Genomic DNA, 15,108 nt, shown 5'->3' with positions numbered 1-15,108 from the left:
TAAGTCCTCAGCTATTTTTCCACTGAACCTACTTGATGAATGAATGCCAGAATCAATTAAAACAAATCTTACTCTTTACTCCGAACTTGGAAGGAAACTGCAGATTAGTGTCACTTCCACTTTATCAGCGTAATTTCGTGTGCGTAATTACATTTGAGCTAAATGTACGCAGAGCTTCTCAGAGCGATCAAATCTGTTGGTTATTGATTTATGAACATTACGCGGCTAAATGTGTTTTGCATGCATTGATGGAAACCCTGCCTCGAGTATAAGAAACGCTCAAGTGGACACCATTATTTCAGGTGTGCTTGTGAACGTCTCACTCAGTTTGAAATGTTTTCTCAGAGCCTCTCTGTCCAGGGAGATTTTGCCTTTCACAGCCCTAATCAAAACAAACAATTCACATCTTTGTCTGAAGCGTCTGTCAAATACCTTCACACCGCTGATGTGTAAAGTGCCGTTTTCCATTAGGCTTATGTGAATGTCATCGCACAGAACGCTTTGCCCATCCTTCTCCCACCTGACGCTGGGGATTGGGCTGCCCATCACATGGCACTGGAGTAGGGCGCTGGAGCCTAAAGCGAGCGTCTGGTTGGCTGGACCCTGTCGGATAATTGGAGGGACGAGATCTGATGGGCCTGGAGGATAAACAGCAGAGTGTGTTTGTGAGGAGTGTGTTTGCATCTGTTCAGTTGCCTAATAGTGCCTCTGGCATCTAAAGATCAGCCTTACTTACTTGTACGGCTATGGAAGCGCAACTGGCAGTCAGAGTTAATCACACTTTGAGAACACAATGGCAAAGAAGATGGATATATTCTGGAATTGGGGTGATGGGTCAGGATGTTAGACTAGAAGACTACACTGTGTTTCTTACTTTGTACATTTCTCTTGTTTTCTAGTAAAAATATCTAAACATTCTTGAATCAAGATACATTTACTTGAGAGGCAAAATAACTAAAGGCATTAAGGGCCAGATTTACTAAAAAGGGCAAATCCCATAAAAGCGCCCATGGGAGTTGAAAGTTCTGCGGGTGATCTACTGACTACAATGTGCAAATTAAAGAACAGACACAACCGGATCATTTCCATAATGACCAATGCAATCTATCAAGAGCAGCGCAAATCTGTGTAGGATCGCAAACAAGCAGAGCCGATAAAAATCAGGTGCGTGTGATCTACTAACAACACAGGCGAAATTGGGTTAACTTAAGACATGCTTTTTTGGGGGCATTAAATAATGGCACAAATACCAGTAAATTGACTAGCGCCAAACCTTAGTAAATCACGTTGCATGATTCATTTAAATACTCTCCTCCCATCATTTTCTTGCCTGAAAGATAAACTCCTACAAATGCATTTGTGATAAGGACACCCACAAAAATAACTGTCCATGCATTTTCATTGCAAACATTTCACAGTCTTTAGTAAATCCTGTCATTTTTTTTAACACCAAAAGAGGGTTTGCACTGATGCAAGCTGTTTAGTAAATCTGGCCCTAAGTCTTGTTTTTTGAAAAAGTCATCAAATTTAAGCATGTTTATGCTTAAACAAGAAAAAAAACAGTCAGTGGGGTCAAAAAGATATTGGCAGATATTATTTTTTTTTAGAAAATGTAATTTTATCTTGTATCTTGATTTAAGATTGTTTAGATATTTGAACTTGAAAACAAGACAAAAATACGCAGTAAGAAAACTGTCAACTATAATATATCAATATTTTTAGGGGGGTGAATTACGAGATACTGCAAACTTTTTAAAAATAAGTTAAGTACTGTACACTTCACTTTTAGTGATCCCTAAAAGCACCATTAATTAAAAACAGGCTTCATGATTGAAGTAATATACACATCAAAATTGAGAGCTGTGTACACTGTGTGCGTTCACGCTCAGGCGGTTTGTTAATACTAGGGGTTTTCTTCACAATTATCTCCGGAGACGCCATTTGCTGGGTGGGATGAACAGTAATCCCAGATACTCACCAGCTTCCACTTCCAGCAGAGCCTTGGCGAGGACACTTCCTGCCACGCTGATGGCCTGGCAGATATAGTGGCCTGAGTCTTCAGAGTGAACATCAGAGATGGACAGCTCTCCACTCATGGACACAGAATAACGGCCCGACTTGGAAGGAGGTTGGCCGGGGAAAAGCAGGATCTACAGCAGAGGACAGACTCTTGAGTTCACACCACACCGTGGGCAAAATACCCAGTGTTCAGAAGCATTGAAAGTCTGTTTTACAAGTTACACATGGCCATGGAAAACAGGATTGTCTTTGTTCTTTTGAAGTGAAAGACTTTGAATTGATTGTAATTAATTGTTTATTCTCATTTCCTCTGATTTTACATTTAGATTATATTTCTGTCATCCAACGCTCACTTAAAAAGTTTATAGTCTGAAAGGACTAATCATTTAATAAATGTAATCTTTACAAATGTCAAAATTAATATAATTTTTCATACTGTACATAATGCTGTGATGCCTAAAATCACTTATAACATTTCAAATAATTGATTTTGGTTTATTTTTCAATTATTCAGACAAACAAATAGAACTGGCCATAGCATGAAAATAATTGTAATTTTAATATCCACCATTTATCATTCATCAGCCAATTCATTCACACTCAAACACTCAATTCATTAACATCAGTTTATGCATGATCAAACAATGAACAATATGTTTTAAAGCATTTATTAATCTAGGTTAATGTTAATTTAAAAAATTGTTCATTTTTCATTTATGTTCACTCATGTCATAATACATTTACATAATACAAATCATACCATGCCGTTCAAAAGTTTGGGGTTTTGGCAAAAACTTTTAATGTTTTTGAAAGAAGTCTCAAATATACAGTAAAACAGTAATATTGTGAAATATTATTAAAACTGAAAAACAACTGTTTTCTATTTGAATATATTTTAAAATGTAATTTTTTCCTGTCTGTAATGGTAAAGCTGAATTTTCAGCATCATTACTTCAGTCTTCAGAGTCACATGATCCTTTATTTTAATATTCTGATTTAATGCTCAAGAATCATTTCTGATTATTATCAATGTTGGAAATATTTTAATATTCTTAATATTTTTGGAAATGTGGTCCATTTTTTTCAGGATTTAATGAATGGAAAGTTCAAAGAACAGTATTTATTTTGAAGTTTAAGTTCAAGTTCAAATTTATTTGTATGGCACATTTAAAAACAACATCGAGGAGAATCTAATAAGAAATATAAATGTCTTACATATTATAAATGTCTTTACTGTCACTTTTGACCAGTTTAACGTATCCTTGCTGAATAAAAATATGAATTTCTTTAAGAAAAATCGTGCTGTGTACATAATACAAGCTAATGCACAAACTAATATTAGTACTTTATATGTAGAAATTCACATTAGCATACATTAATAAACGTTGTAAAAGTATTTTCATTCTTAGTTTATATTAGCCATTGAATCTTCTGATGTGTTACCAGAGTCATCACTAGAGGGGCGAAAGGTGGTGGCGATTCTCCTAACACCACCATCCCCCTAAAAACGTGATTTCAACTGAGGGGAACCCCTACAGCAACAACCCGCACCAGGGCCCCGGATACCCTAGCTATGGCCCTGTGTGTTATTAAATTATGAAGCTGACTAACATACATGAACAAATCTAAAATATAAAATGCATTAAATATGGTGCAGATTAAAGATCTCATCTCCATCACCACTGCACATCAGCTGATTTGAGTGCTTGGTCATGTGTCTTTCTGGCAGTTTAATGCGCTGACCGAAGCTGCTTGCTCCTTTGTGGGACTTCAGTTAGGTTAACTCGGGGTATATACATGATGGGGAATCCATCCACTTCTCTTAAGAGGCTTAAACTGGGCAAGTAATGGACCATGGTGAAAAGGCCACAGCGTAATCTGGAACACAGTTGAAAATGGTTTACAAATGTGAACACGGGGGACGTGCTATAAAATCCATTGCACAGGCAACACCCCAAATCACTCAAAAATGATGTGAGCCATCAAGGCTGAGTGGTCTTTAGCTCTTCGCTGCACTGACGGAGGTCTATTTTTAGAGTGGAAACAAGCTCCTGACTACCATTACACTGAACGCTACGCTTATGGGAGCTGCTCTGACACCTGATGTTCCTCTGTGTCAAATTTTCTCTTCCTACTCTTTCACAAGTCTCCTTTTTTTCCTCTTAGGAGGCCCAACTCTCATCGGTGGTTTCCCATAATGGCTCTGAAAACATGCTGCCTTGAAGGGCCCGGCTCCAGCAATCCAAAGCTCTGAATCATCTCTTCAATGCAATCAGCAATACACAACTAATCAGCATCAACAAGGGTAAATATAATCATCGAGAGGCTCTAGACTTGTTTTCAAGCTCTGGCAAAGTTAATGAGTCACCGATAAACATGCTCTGAGATGCAAATACAGCATCTTTATATGAAGAGATCTCCCTTTGATCTCCAATCAGGCTTTTTAAACCCACGCATGACATACAGAGAAGTATTGGATTATTGACTGACAATGCTGAGCCATCTCATAAGCTGCGTCTAAAATCATGTACAAAAGATTGTGTACTTGAACTATACAGTATGTACTTGACTATATACTGCATGAATTTCAAAGGGTATATACAGTACTGTACATACACTACTGGCAGCATTTATTTAATCAAAAATACAACTAATATAGAAAATAACTGTTTAATATAGTTTGAAATGTAATTTATTCCTGTGATGGCAAAGCTGAATTTTCAGCAGCTGTTTGGTTGGTTAGATCCAGTAGGTAGGAAGCATAAGTTGCACACTCACCTGACTGCCTTCTTTCTTCCAGAAAACTGCAGGAAGGGGGTTTCCCTGGGTGCCACACTGAAAAGTAACAGTCCGTCCTTGAACAGCGACTTGATCCAGAGGACGTACATCAATCTGCGGAGGCACTGAGACCATAGAGAACCAAATGGGACTGGTTAGAGAATTTGCAAATGCTTTATGATTTTCCTGTATGTTTGTCATTTTTGATAGCTTTGTTTATACAGATACTGGAGGAAGGACAAAAAATAATGGCAAATGGTGTTGGCAAAATAACACAAGCTGCTATGCACTACAAGTGCACACATGCACCACCCACTACGGCATGGACATAGGAAAACTGTATTGCCCAGTAGACTAATTGACGTCCTTCACGTGGCGTGGAATTATCATAATACAAGTTTCCCAGTTAAAAATTGGACACAAATGCCCTCTCAAGTCGCATTTACCACTTGGAAACTTGGGGATAATTTTGATACCCAAGTTCCTGAGTTGGGTGGACCATACATTTTTTAAACATGGCGGAGGGGAGAATGATTGCTGCTGTGACTGTGACTTTACTAGTTTTTTCCAGCAACAGCAACATCACCTCGTCTTATTGTTAAAGTAGTACATATTTACATATATGAATAATCATTTGAAGCATATTGTATGTTTTATACACAGCGAAAATAGCATGTATTTGACTGAAATTCCAGAATTGTCAGCTTGCTTATCTTAATCTAAATCTAATTAGCAATGAATGTTTATATGGTTGTCAATGAATTGGATGCGAAATATCATTTTGGCTTTAATAAGACTGTCCCAATAAATAGGCAAGAATAAACATGGTGTCCTCCATGATTCCTGTTCTTTCAGAAAACAAAGCGCTTGAATGCAACAAGCTCGTAATCACAATTTTAGAAGTGGGAAGTAGAAAATTACAATCGTAGGTGAAGCCAGCATAAATCTATACTAAATCAAAGAGATATTAATTATATTTTGTTTAAGTAACAAACATACACTATCATTTAAAAGTTGGGGTGAGTACATTTAAAAAAATATATATATATTTTTTTATACTTTTATTCAGCAAGAATTCATTAAACTGATCAAAAGTTACAGTAAATATATTTATAATTGTACAAAAGATTTCTATTTCAAATAAATGCTGTTCTTTATATTACAGGAATAAATTACATTTTAAAATATATTTAAATAGAAATGAAAATTGCAATGATATTACTGTTAATATTACCGTTTTATTGTATTTTTTGATCAAATAAATGCAGCCTTAGTGAGCATTAAAAAATAATATAAATGTAGTTAAAAAAAATTTACTTTTCAAGTCACTTTTGAAACTCTACTTACTAAACCCCAATCATTTGAACGGTGGTATATATCAGAAAAAAAAAACTTAAAATGAGTTAAAATCACTAAAAAAAGTTAAAATGAGACAATTGTTGATATTCAGTAAAGGTACAAAGCTATAAAATGAACATGGATAGCATAGAATTTCATAAAAAATATTATTAAATGGAAATTATTGAAGACTTTGGCATCTCAGCAAATGCCAAGTACAAGCAGTTTGTGGCATTGCTGAGAAACATTCTGAAAGTTCTAGAAGAGATAAGGCATTTTACTCAGAAACATCTGTGAAGTAGAAGACAAGCAAATGTCTCAGGGGAGTCATTTATTTGCATACTCTGTGTTGTTTTAGCACTTTATTCACTAAAAGAACTATGCTAATGGTAACAACAGGTAACAACACCCTAAAATCAGTTTCCAATCCAAAAGGATACAGCAGAATACCTAGATTTGGCTTAATTTAATGGCACAGTAGTTTGCAGCTGTTTTGTGAGAAACACGTTTCAATTCAGGGGTTTTTTTATCTCAGAGCTTTTGCAATTGTGGTATTGAAGACACATCATTAGTGATTTGTCTTTCCTGTGGGTGTCTCTGACAATTACGACTCCTACTTAAACTTGGTTTGATTGAATTGACCCTCACCAAATACCATCTATGAATAACCCACTATATGAAAAAATGAAGTGCTTTTCCCAGTATTTTAAATCACTTATTAGTTAAGTGCTGTCTTCTGTGGCTCATCAGCTCTGTGATTTGCACATTAGTGTGAGAGCCGTTGGATTAAAACATATAGAGTCTCCACTCAGCTCAGATTAAAGCAAGTAATTAGTTGTGACCCCAAAGTAGATTCCGATGCTGGAGTCCGTGGCTCATGCTGGGACAGCGGCGGATGAACGGTCTTGAAAAACATCTGTTTTTAACTGCAATGTTTGAGGTGGCTACTGCTTGGTTTATCGCTCAGTAAGCCAAACAGAACCACCAGCGTTATCCATCAGCCATTTCCCACCCACTTTTTAGTACGCCGCTGAGCTCAGAGCTGTGTGTCTTTGTTTAGATAACCAGACCGCTACCCTGCTGTTCAGAAACTTCACAGTAGGTTTGTACACCAGATTCAAGTGAGAGAGCGTGAAAGGCAGACAGGGAGAAAAGCGTGAGATCTGACTCATCCGTGTTGTTTCTCCATTTTCACATTTTTTTCTGATGGAGCTACGAGCTCCTACACAAATAACAGCTTATGACGAGAAGCCGACAAAGATCACTAAAACCGGAGGAGAATAATAGTGTGTGGAAAAGTGGCTCTGGGCTAATGGAGCTACTGAATGCTTCTGCAGGTGACAATTCCCATGCGACAGCATATCTTGTATGTATGCATGCATGTCAGCTTTGGGGACTGAAATAATGAGTGAAAGAAATGCGATTCTAGAGCCTTAAAGGGACAGAAGATATTTTTTTAAAATGTCTCAGTGTTTATTTGTCCATACAATGAAAGTCAATTGGGTCCAATGGGAATATTTTGCACCCTATTGACTTTCATTGTTTGGACAAAAAATACTTCTCCACATACAGTGCTCCACAGAAGAAAGAAATTCATTCAAGTTTGGAACCTCATAAATAACAGAATTTTCATCTTTGTGTGAATTGTCCCTTTAAAGGGTTAGTTCATCCAAAAATGAAAATTCTGTCATCAATGAATCACCCGTTCCAAACCCATAAGAATTTGTTCATCTACGGAACACAAATTTTTATTTTTATTATTTCTGTCCCTCCATTAAAAGTCTGTTCACCCAAACCTATAGTAAATTAAATCCATTTGAATTGAGCAGTTAATCTTCTGAAAAGACATGATCACTTTATATGATAAACAGGTTTAATTTAGGATTTTATTCTTTTATTTTATTTGTGCTTATTTGGAAAATAGAATCTCAAGCATTCTGAAGATGAACGAAAGTCTTATGGGTTTGGAATGAGAGTGATTATCTGATTATCCCTTTAAAAGCCACAGAATTAAAACCCAACATTTCTGCTGTTTTTAATACAGGGCACATTTGAGATGATCCAGTGAACGAGGATGCGTTTGACTCACGACTCATCCGGTAGGCATTTTGTTGCTAGGCTTGGTAAAAGCTCTCATGCACATGACCGCTCATCGTGTACACTTGTCTGATGAGTGTAAAAACAGCAGATGTGTGTGGTCAGTCGTAATCTTTAGCGCGTTAAGTCACTGATGCTGTGGCTTTGCTCCCTGGTATTTTGGGAAAATGTTAGGCTAGAAGGCAGCAAACATCTGCTGAGAGGATCAGAGAAGACAGCTTTCTCCTGACAGCCACAGGCCCTGTCAATCTCATACGAGCACAGGTGTGCTCATAATAAAACACAGGAAACGAACGTTGACAGACTGAATACATAACTATTGGGGCTTTCTCGCACAGGGTAGTTCTAGGAACTTAGTTCTAGGAACTAGCCACTAGGGTGGTTCCCTGAGAAATAAATGTTCCCGTAAGGCAATTCTTAGTTTCTTCATTTTTTTTTTTTATTTGTTTAACAGTCTTGTCTAATACGTTGTTAGATAGAACTGTTATGCAAAGAAAGTAAAGTAGCGTTTGCCGTGTGGTTGATGTCCAGTCATGTTTTGCTCGGTCCCCTAAAAAGCCGCTTTTCCACTGAACGATTGAATTAAATTAAAATCGTGAAATTTGTAACCATTGTTGTCACTAAACTTAATAAAATTCTGTTTAGTTACCAAATGCTTTGACAGCCACAATACACTTATTGTGATGCAAGTTTTTTTTTTTTTTACATCAACTCAATCCCACTGGGATTTTGATCCTTATATTTTAGCTTTGGTGGATTAATGTAATGAATATTCCACATACAGTAGTGTTTGTCACAAATATGCAAATATGCAAATTTTCTCATTTTACTCACCATTAATAGGAATGGCAAAAGTAATTTTGGATCTAAATATTTTAAATTTTGTTTAACTGCTAGTAAAATGTATTACTATCTTTTTTCTTTATTGAGACAGTGAGAGAGAGGAAAGGATGAGGAAGAATGCGTGGGAACAGGATCAGTAAAAGTCACAAATCAAATTAACGTCAAAAGCATGGGTGCCACAAATGAATGTGGTAAAGCTCGTGGACTAATTAATACACCACTTTCAAAAGCTCCAATTTTTTTACCTCTATTTTCACAATTTTTCAATAATCTGAGATGATGGCAGATCACCTAAATTCAGTCTTCAAAATTCTTGCACCTCAACATGTAGAGAATGATGCAAGTTCGATATCCAGGCAATACTAGCTACTGATTCAAATACAATGTTCTGCTTAAATCAATTATAGGTTGTTTTGAATAACAGTGTCTGCCAAATACATGAAAATAAATGTAAAATTTGCTTTACAAATTCACTTCAGTTATAAAATCACTTGTAGTAGTCTATCTCTTTTTTAAAACGTTTGAATGTTCATGTTTCAAATATATAAATGTTAAGCGGCTGCTTATTTTTTTGAGCTATAAAATCCCCATTAATCTAATGGCAGAATCATAGTAATGACATAAAATGTCTTTTTGAAGCATTCACACACACTATGCAAAGCAGCGGACATAAAACAGCCTGCCTTTGACACCTTGTGAGATGTGGCAGCATGCAGTGAAGAGGAAGGAAAGGTTGGTAAGGATGAAATGATGAAGGGCAACAAAACATCAAGGCAAATGAGACAGAAAATTCACAAATGAAACATCAAGAAAATGGCCCTGAGTCAGAAAATGGAGAGAGAGAGAGGGGGAGGCAGTAAAAGGAGGCAGTAGGCAGGAGATGGAGGCTTGGTCTCATCTTAATTGAGACTGGCAAAATAACTGGAGGATGAATTGAATCAGGTCTGCTACAGCTGCTTCCCCCGGCTTGTGCCAGTTAGATTCCCATCCAGTTCTTTCTTGCTCAGTCTTTCTCTCTCTCATCTCTACACACACGCAAAAACACACATTTTTCCACGTTCTATTAACACTGCCTCTGCACTCCGGCAGTTTGCTAAAGCACACCATCTCTCTATAACAGCTGTCAGATACAGTAATCCACATGCTTTAACATAAGCTCCGCATAGTTGCTCTGTTCCAAAACATAGTGATCCACCTAAGTAGAAAATTCTGCCTTAATTTACACACCCTGATGCTGTTCCAAACCTGTATGAGTTTCTATCTTCAGCAGAACACAGAAGAAGATATATATTTTGAAGAATGTTTCAACTATTTTTGTCCATACAATGAAACTCAAAGTTCAAAACAACATTTGGTCTCTATTAGGGTTGTGTATCTGAATTTTAGAGATTCCAATTCCGATTCTGCTTATCGATTCCCAGTTTTGATTCCAATTAGGTAAAAAAATAAGTTAAATATTTAGAAATCAAACATATTTATTCTATCTCTCACAATTTTTTTTGTTGCAGCTGACTGCCATGAACAAAAATCAACAGCCTAAACTAAAGAATGCTTACACAAGGAACTGTGTGACTGTTTACGAGGATATTTTGTATCAATTCAAGCGCAAGAAGATGCAAATGAGAAACTCATTTAGTATTCGCGCACTATATGATAATTGTTTAATTGTGTGCACAGCACAGAAAACAGAGCAAGAGTCCTGAAACGAGTTCTCTTCTCAGAGGAGGGTGTGTCTTCCAGGCAAATGGCATTCTGCTCCAAAAAGGTGTAAACTCTGAATGCAAATTCCCATTGTTAGCAAATGTTTCCAAGTGAAAGAAGTTTCTGTCTATATAAAGAAATGCAAGAGGCTCAGGCCCGATTTGTAACTCAAATTAGCCCGTGATGCGGAGTGTATGCAAGACACTCCGCATCATATATTTTATAATGTCAGGTTCGCATCTTTTCTCTTTATTCCAGAGCATTTGATGTTTTGTATTAATTATCTTTGAACTGATTATGAAATTGGCATGATATATTTACCTGACATAATAAATTGTTACAGTTGATTTTATTCTGACAGACTCTTCTCACAGAAAATCGTTTTCCCAAGATTAAACGGATTTGTATGTTACCGCAAGTTTTGCGTCAGATTAGTTAAGACTAATATTTGGCACTAATTCAAGTGTATGTGGTTCACAAAGACAAGAAGTGAATTTCCGTTTAAAACAGCAAAAATGCTGCTTGACCAATCTAAATTTGGTGTGTCTTACCTCTGTTTTAATTTAATGTTACTTTAGATAAGTGTACGTGGAAACCACGGCATGGCCAATCCAAAACTATTATAAGAGGAATAATGTTGGTCAACTTATATCTGTAATAGTGTCCATACCTCTGCCTGAAGTAAACGTTACTTTAATTTCAAGTGTATGCAATCACGGGGGCTATACCAAAGTATCTTTGATTGTGTAAGCGTGAATGCGACCAATCTCGCGTATATAGCCAATTACCTCTTTTTGGTGACCAAAACTGATGAGCTTGTGATCGTGAGACCCGCGTTAAGCAGAAGGCGTAAGGACCTTAGAGCGACATAGCTTCCTTATATGAACGGGTAAAATATAAGTAAAGAGTTCAAAAGAATAATCATACATTCGCTCACATTTAATGATTCTCGGATATCATTAAAACATTTTTCATTTATGGAGTCAGATGAAATAACAAGGTAATACAAATGAAAAGTATTTAATTTAATCTTGTTGTGTTGCATGAAAGGAAAGACAGTAACACGCAGAGACCTTCACCCGTTCTATCAGATGCCGCCATTGGACCGATTTAGACAGGCTTACAATGATCGATGTAGTACGTCCAAATTTCATTCATACTGAACACATTTATGCTATATATAGAATGTACTTTTTTATTGGTCATGAATTAAGTTATATAGAGTATGCGATTTCAGATGCAGCACTATATGTTCATTATGCCAAACGTTCATGTCAAAACTGGGCTTTACTGTCAGCTGCCTAGGTAGGCAATGAGGCAGTTCACTAGGTAGAATAGAGCTAACATTTAAGCAACAACAGAGGAGCTGATAAACTCTTCCATGTGACTTCACACAGATCAGACTGATTGCACCTGACAGGTTCAAATGGCTGCGGTGAGGTCTGTTTAATGGAGATGAGCAACACCATATGCATGAAGCTAAGAAAATCAGCTCACTTCTTTGTGATTCATATTTCATGTGCTCTGTGATGTGTCGACACACATGTAAAAGGCTGAGAATGCATGCATGCACGTCTTACCATGGACCTGCAGCACGGCGGAGGCTTCGGTTTTGCCCACGCTGTTTTCGGTGACACACGTGTAAGTGCCCTCGTCTTCCGCTCTGACCCTCATCAGATGAAGGCTGTTGTCACCACGGATCTCAAATCTATTCAGCCGAGAGGGTGAAAAGAGACAATGGTTGTCCGTGAGGAGAGTAGATTGAACAGTCATCACACCTTTCTCCTACACCATGTCTACATCCTTCCACTCTCTGAGAGGACATTTCTGTGTAATTCTGCCATATATGCCTTATATACCATATATCTCATAGTATGAGATGATAACCCTTATCACCCCCATCTGCTGCCGACAAATTATTACCATAAAAATTTGAAACTTAAAGGGTTGGTTAATACAAGGATATTTTTTCATATAACTCTGATTGTGTTTGACTGAAAGAAGAACGTCATATACACCTAGGATGGCTTGAGGGAGAGTAAATTATGGGATAATTTCATTTTAGGGTGAACTAACCCAATGTTGATCACATAATTTTCAGTTAAATATATGTAAATATAATTATCATATTGCAAATAACATTATTTAGCAAGTTATCGCATATCTAATTTTTCTTCAATATCGTGCACCCCCACTTTATATGTGAATAAAAGCCTAAATTAAATCTGTTCATCATATAAACATCAATCAGCGCACATACATACAGTAGAGCTCATCAAATATGGTAAATGGAAGCTCAACCATACTGTCTGACAATGTCTTTATGAACTTATGAGCTTCATTAAGTTTTTAGACTTTCAATGGAGTGACAGAAATCTCTCAGGTTTTATTAAAAATATGTTCATTTGTAAGGGTTTGGAACGGCACGCGGCTAAGTAAATGACAGAATAGTCATTTTTGAATGAACTATCCCTTAAATGTTTTGTTGTATGTTGTTGTATAATGCAATAAAACATTTCTTTTCGCATGTTGTATGTATAAGGTTCCATCCCATTTTAATATTTATTGAGCTTTCTCCTTCTCTAACTGAACTGTAACGGAAAAAAAGCATCACAAATGTTTGTAAGCAGAGTCTTGCCTCCCCCGTGGTAGTTCTCCCTCGTCTCTGTTCCAGCGGACAGTCGGAGCCGGGTCTCCATGAACCTCGCACAAGAAATCAACAGTCTCCTCAGCCAAAACGATCTGATTCACAGGTCTGCGGATGAACACTGGCCTCTCTGCTCCCACAATCACACAGACAAATCACACTGTGCTTATTTTCACCCTTTTGTCAAACAAACAACAACAACAAAAAACTAGCCAGGAAATCGAACTTACCAAAAACAACGAGTTCGGCTGGATCACTGTCTCTCTCGCCCACCATATTGGTGCCCACACACACATACATGCCTGCGTCACTTTTCCGGGTGTGAGAAATCATCAGCTTACCACCACGCATCTGAAGAAAAAATAAATAAAAATAATAACATCTACATCGCCATATCATCATTTAACTTTGACAAATATGTTCACATACATAACATAAAGACTTATTTCAGAAGCCTAATAAAACCCTGGTTTTATTTTAAATAGTCACATGACCAAACAGTTTCTTTCAGTAACCAGCAATGTCATTTTAGTATTATTTATATACTATTATAAATGTTGAATTATCTTTTCTTTTTATATTTTCATTTTAAATTTAGTTTAAGATTTAGCCTTTGACATTTGTAAAAAAAAACAAAAAAAACTTTAATTTATTTTTATTTTATTTTTAGTACTAATTTAACGTATTTATTTCAATTAATTGCCAAAGCAACACTTCAATTTTTTTCATTTCAAAGTTTTTAATCTTCAATTTATATTTTATTTGAGCTTTTTTATATTAACAAAATTTTTTTTTAGTTTTAGTTAACGACACTGCTAGCCAGCACAACATAAGCATAAAAAATAGCTAAAATGCACCTTTCTTTTACACACAATGAGTGATGTCATTTGTTGGTGGAGAACAGGACGTGACTAAGTACACTGATTTATGTTCCAATCGATGCTGGTTGCAGAGTAGAGTGATGTCACTGCTACACTACAACCTAATCATCACTCCTGTGCCAACATTGCACTTTCTGCTATTAACTCACAGTGATCCTGCCGTCCTTGTCATTGACACGAACATTGTTCCTCTTCCAGGAAACAGTGGGCTCGGGGTGACCCCTGGGAGGGACGCACTCCAGTACAGCAGGCTCTCCGGCTGCCACCACCACGTCATTGGGAGGCTGGCGGAAATCATCCCTGAGAACTAAGGGAGATTGAGACAAGTGTTAGCTCTATGTTGAGTTGTTTTTGTTTGTGCTCCCCTGTGTGAGGTGTTTTTTCATGGATATTCATTGAGGAACTTGGGAACTATGAGTCAGAGATAAATGAGTCGTCTTCGCTATTTCTCTCAGCTCCTGTCCTCAAATCTCCTGTGCTTCTTCCTGCATGTAATGCCTTGGCTTTCTCATCTTATCAATTATAAAGCGTTTTCATGACAACACATTCACATTAAAATACAGCTGAATAATTGACCAAAGAGACATTACATGACTGGGGGTGTGTTCCAAAACCTAGTGAGCTGCCTAATATTTACACTACCGTTTAAACATTTGGGTTCAGTAATTATACAAAAAAAAAATGCATTAAATTGATCAAAGGTGAACGTAAAGACATTTATAATGTTAAAAAATATTTCCATTTCGAATTAATGATGTCCTTTTGAACTTTCTACTCCTCAAATAATCCTGAAAAATGGATCAC

The 15,108-nt window shown here is 36.8% G+C and overlaps 2 protein-coding genes across 2 annotated transcripts in view; both read right to left on the bottom strand.

The window, feature by feature from the left end:
• The window catches only part of lim2.3 (lens intrinsic membrane protein 2.3), a gene marked incomplete at both ends in the record, with an annotated part of 157,370 nt that overhangs the window by 26,727 nt on the left and 115,535 nt on the right, over window positions 1–15,108 (bottom strand). The gene's annotated exons all lie outside the window — the stretch shown is intronic.
• LOC308693263 (roundabout homolog 2) overlaps window positions 1–15,108 on the bottom strand; it is a gene marked incomplete at its 5' end in the record, with an annotated part of 54,266 nt that overhangs the window by 17,308 nt on the left and 21,850 nt on the right. Inside the window, 7 exons of the mRNA XM_081370059.1 lie at window positions 433–638; window positions 1,979–2,150; window positions 4,798–4,922; window positions 12,357–12,484; window positions 13,415–13,553; window positions 13,654–13,774; window positions 14,454–14,611. Of these exons, the coding sequence (XP_081226185.1) occupies window positions 433–638; window positions 1,979–2,150; window positions 4,798–4,922; window positions 12,357–12,484; window positions 13,415–13,553; window positions 13,654–13,774; window positions 14,454–14,611 (1,049 nt within the window). The remainder of the gene's footprint in view (window positions 1–432; window positions 639–1,978; window positions 2,151–4,797; window positions 4,923–12,356; window positions 12,485–13,414; window positions 13,554–13,653; window positions 13,775–14,453; window positions 14,612–15,108) is intronic.

The sequence above is a fragment of the Scardinius erythrophthalmus genome (genome assembly GCF_964197995.2).
Source record: "Scardinius erythrophthalmus genome assembly, chromosome: 7".
NCBI classification, from domain to species: Eukaryota; Metazoa; Chordata; class Actinopteri; order Cypriniformes; family Leuciscidae; genus Scardinius; species Scardinius erythrophthalmus.
Note: the sequence above shows the minus strand (reverse complement) of the source record. Positions and strands in the feature narration are given on the sequence as shown.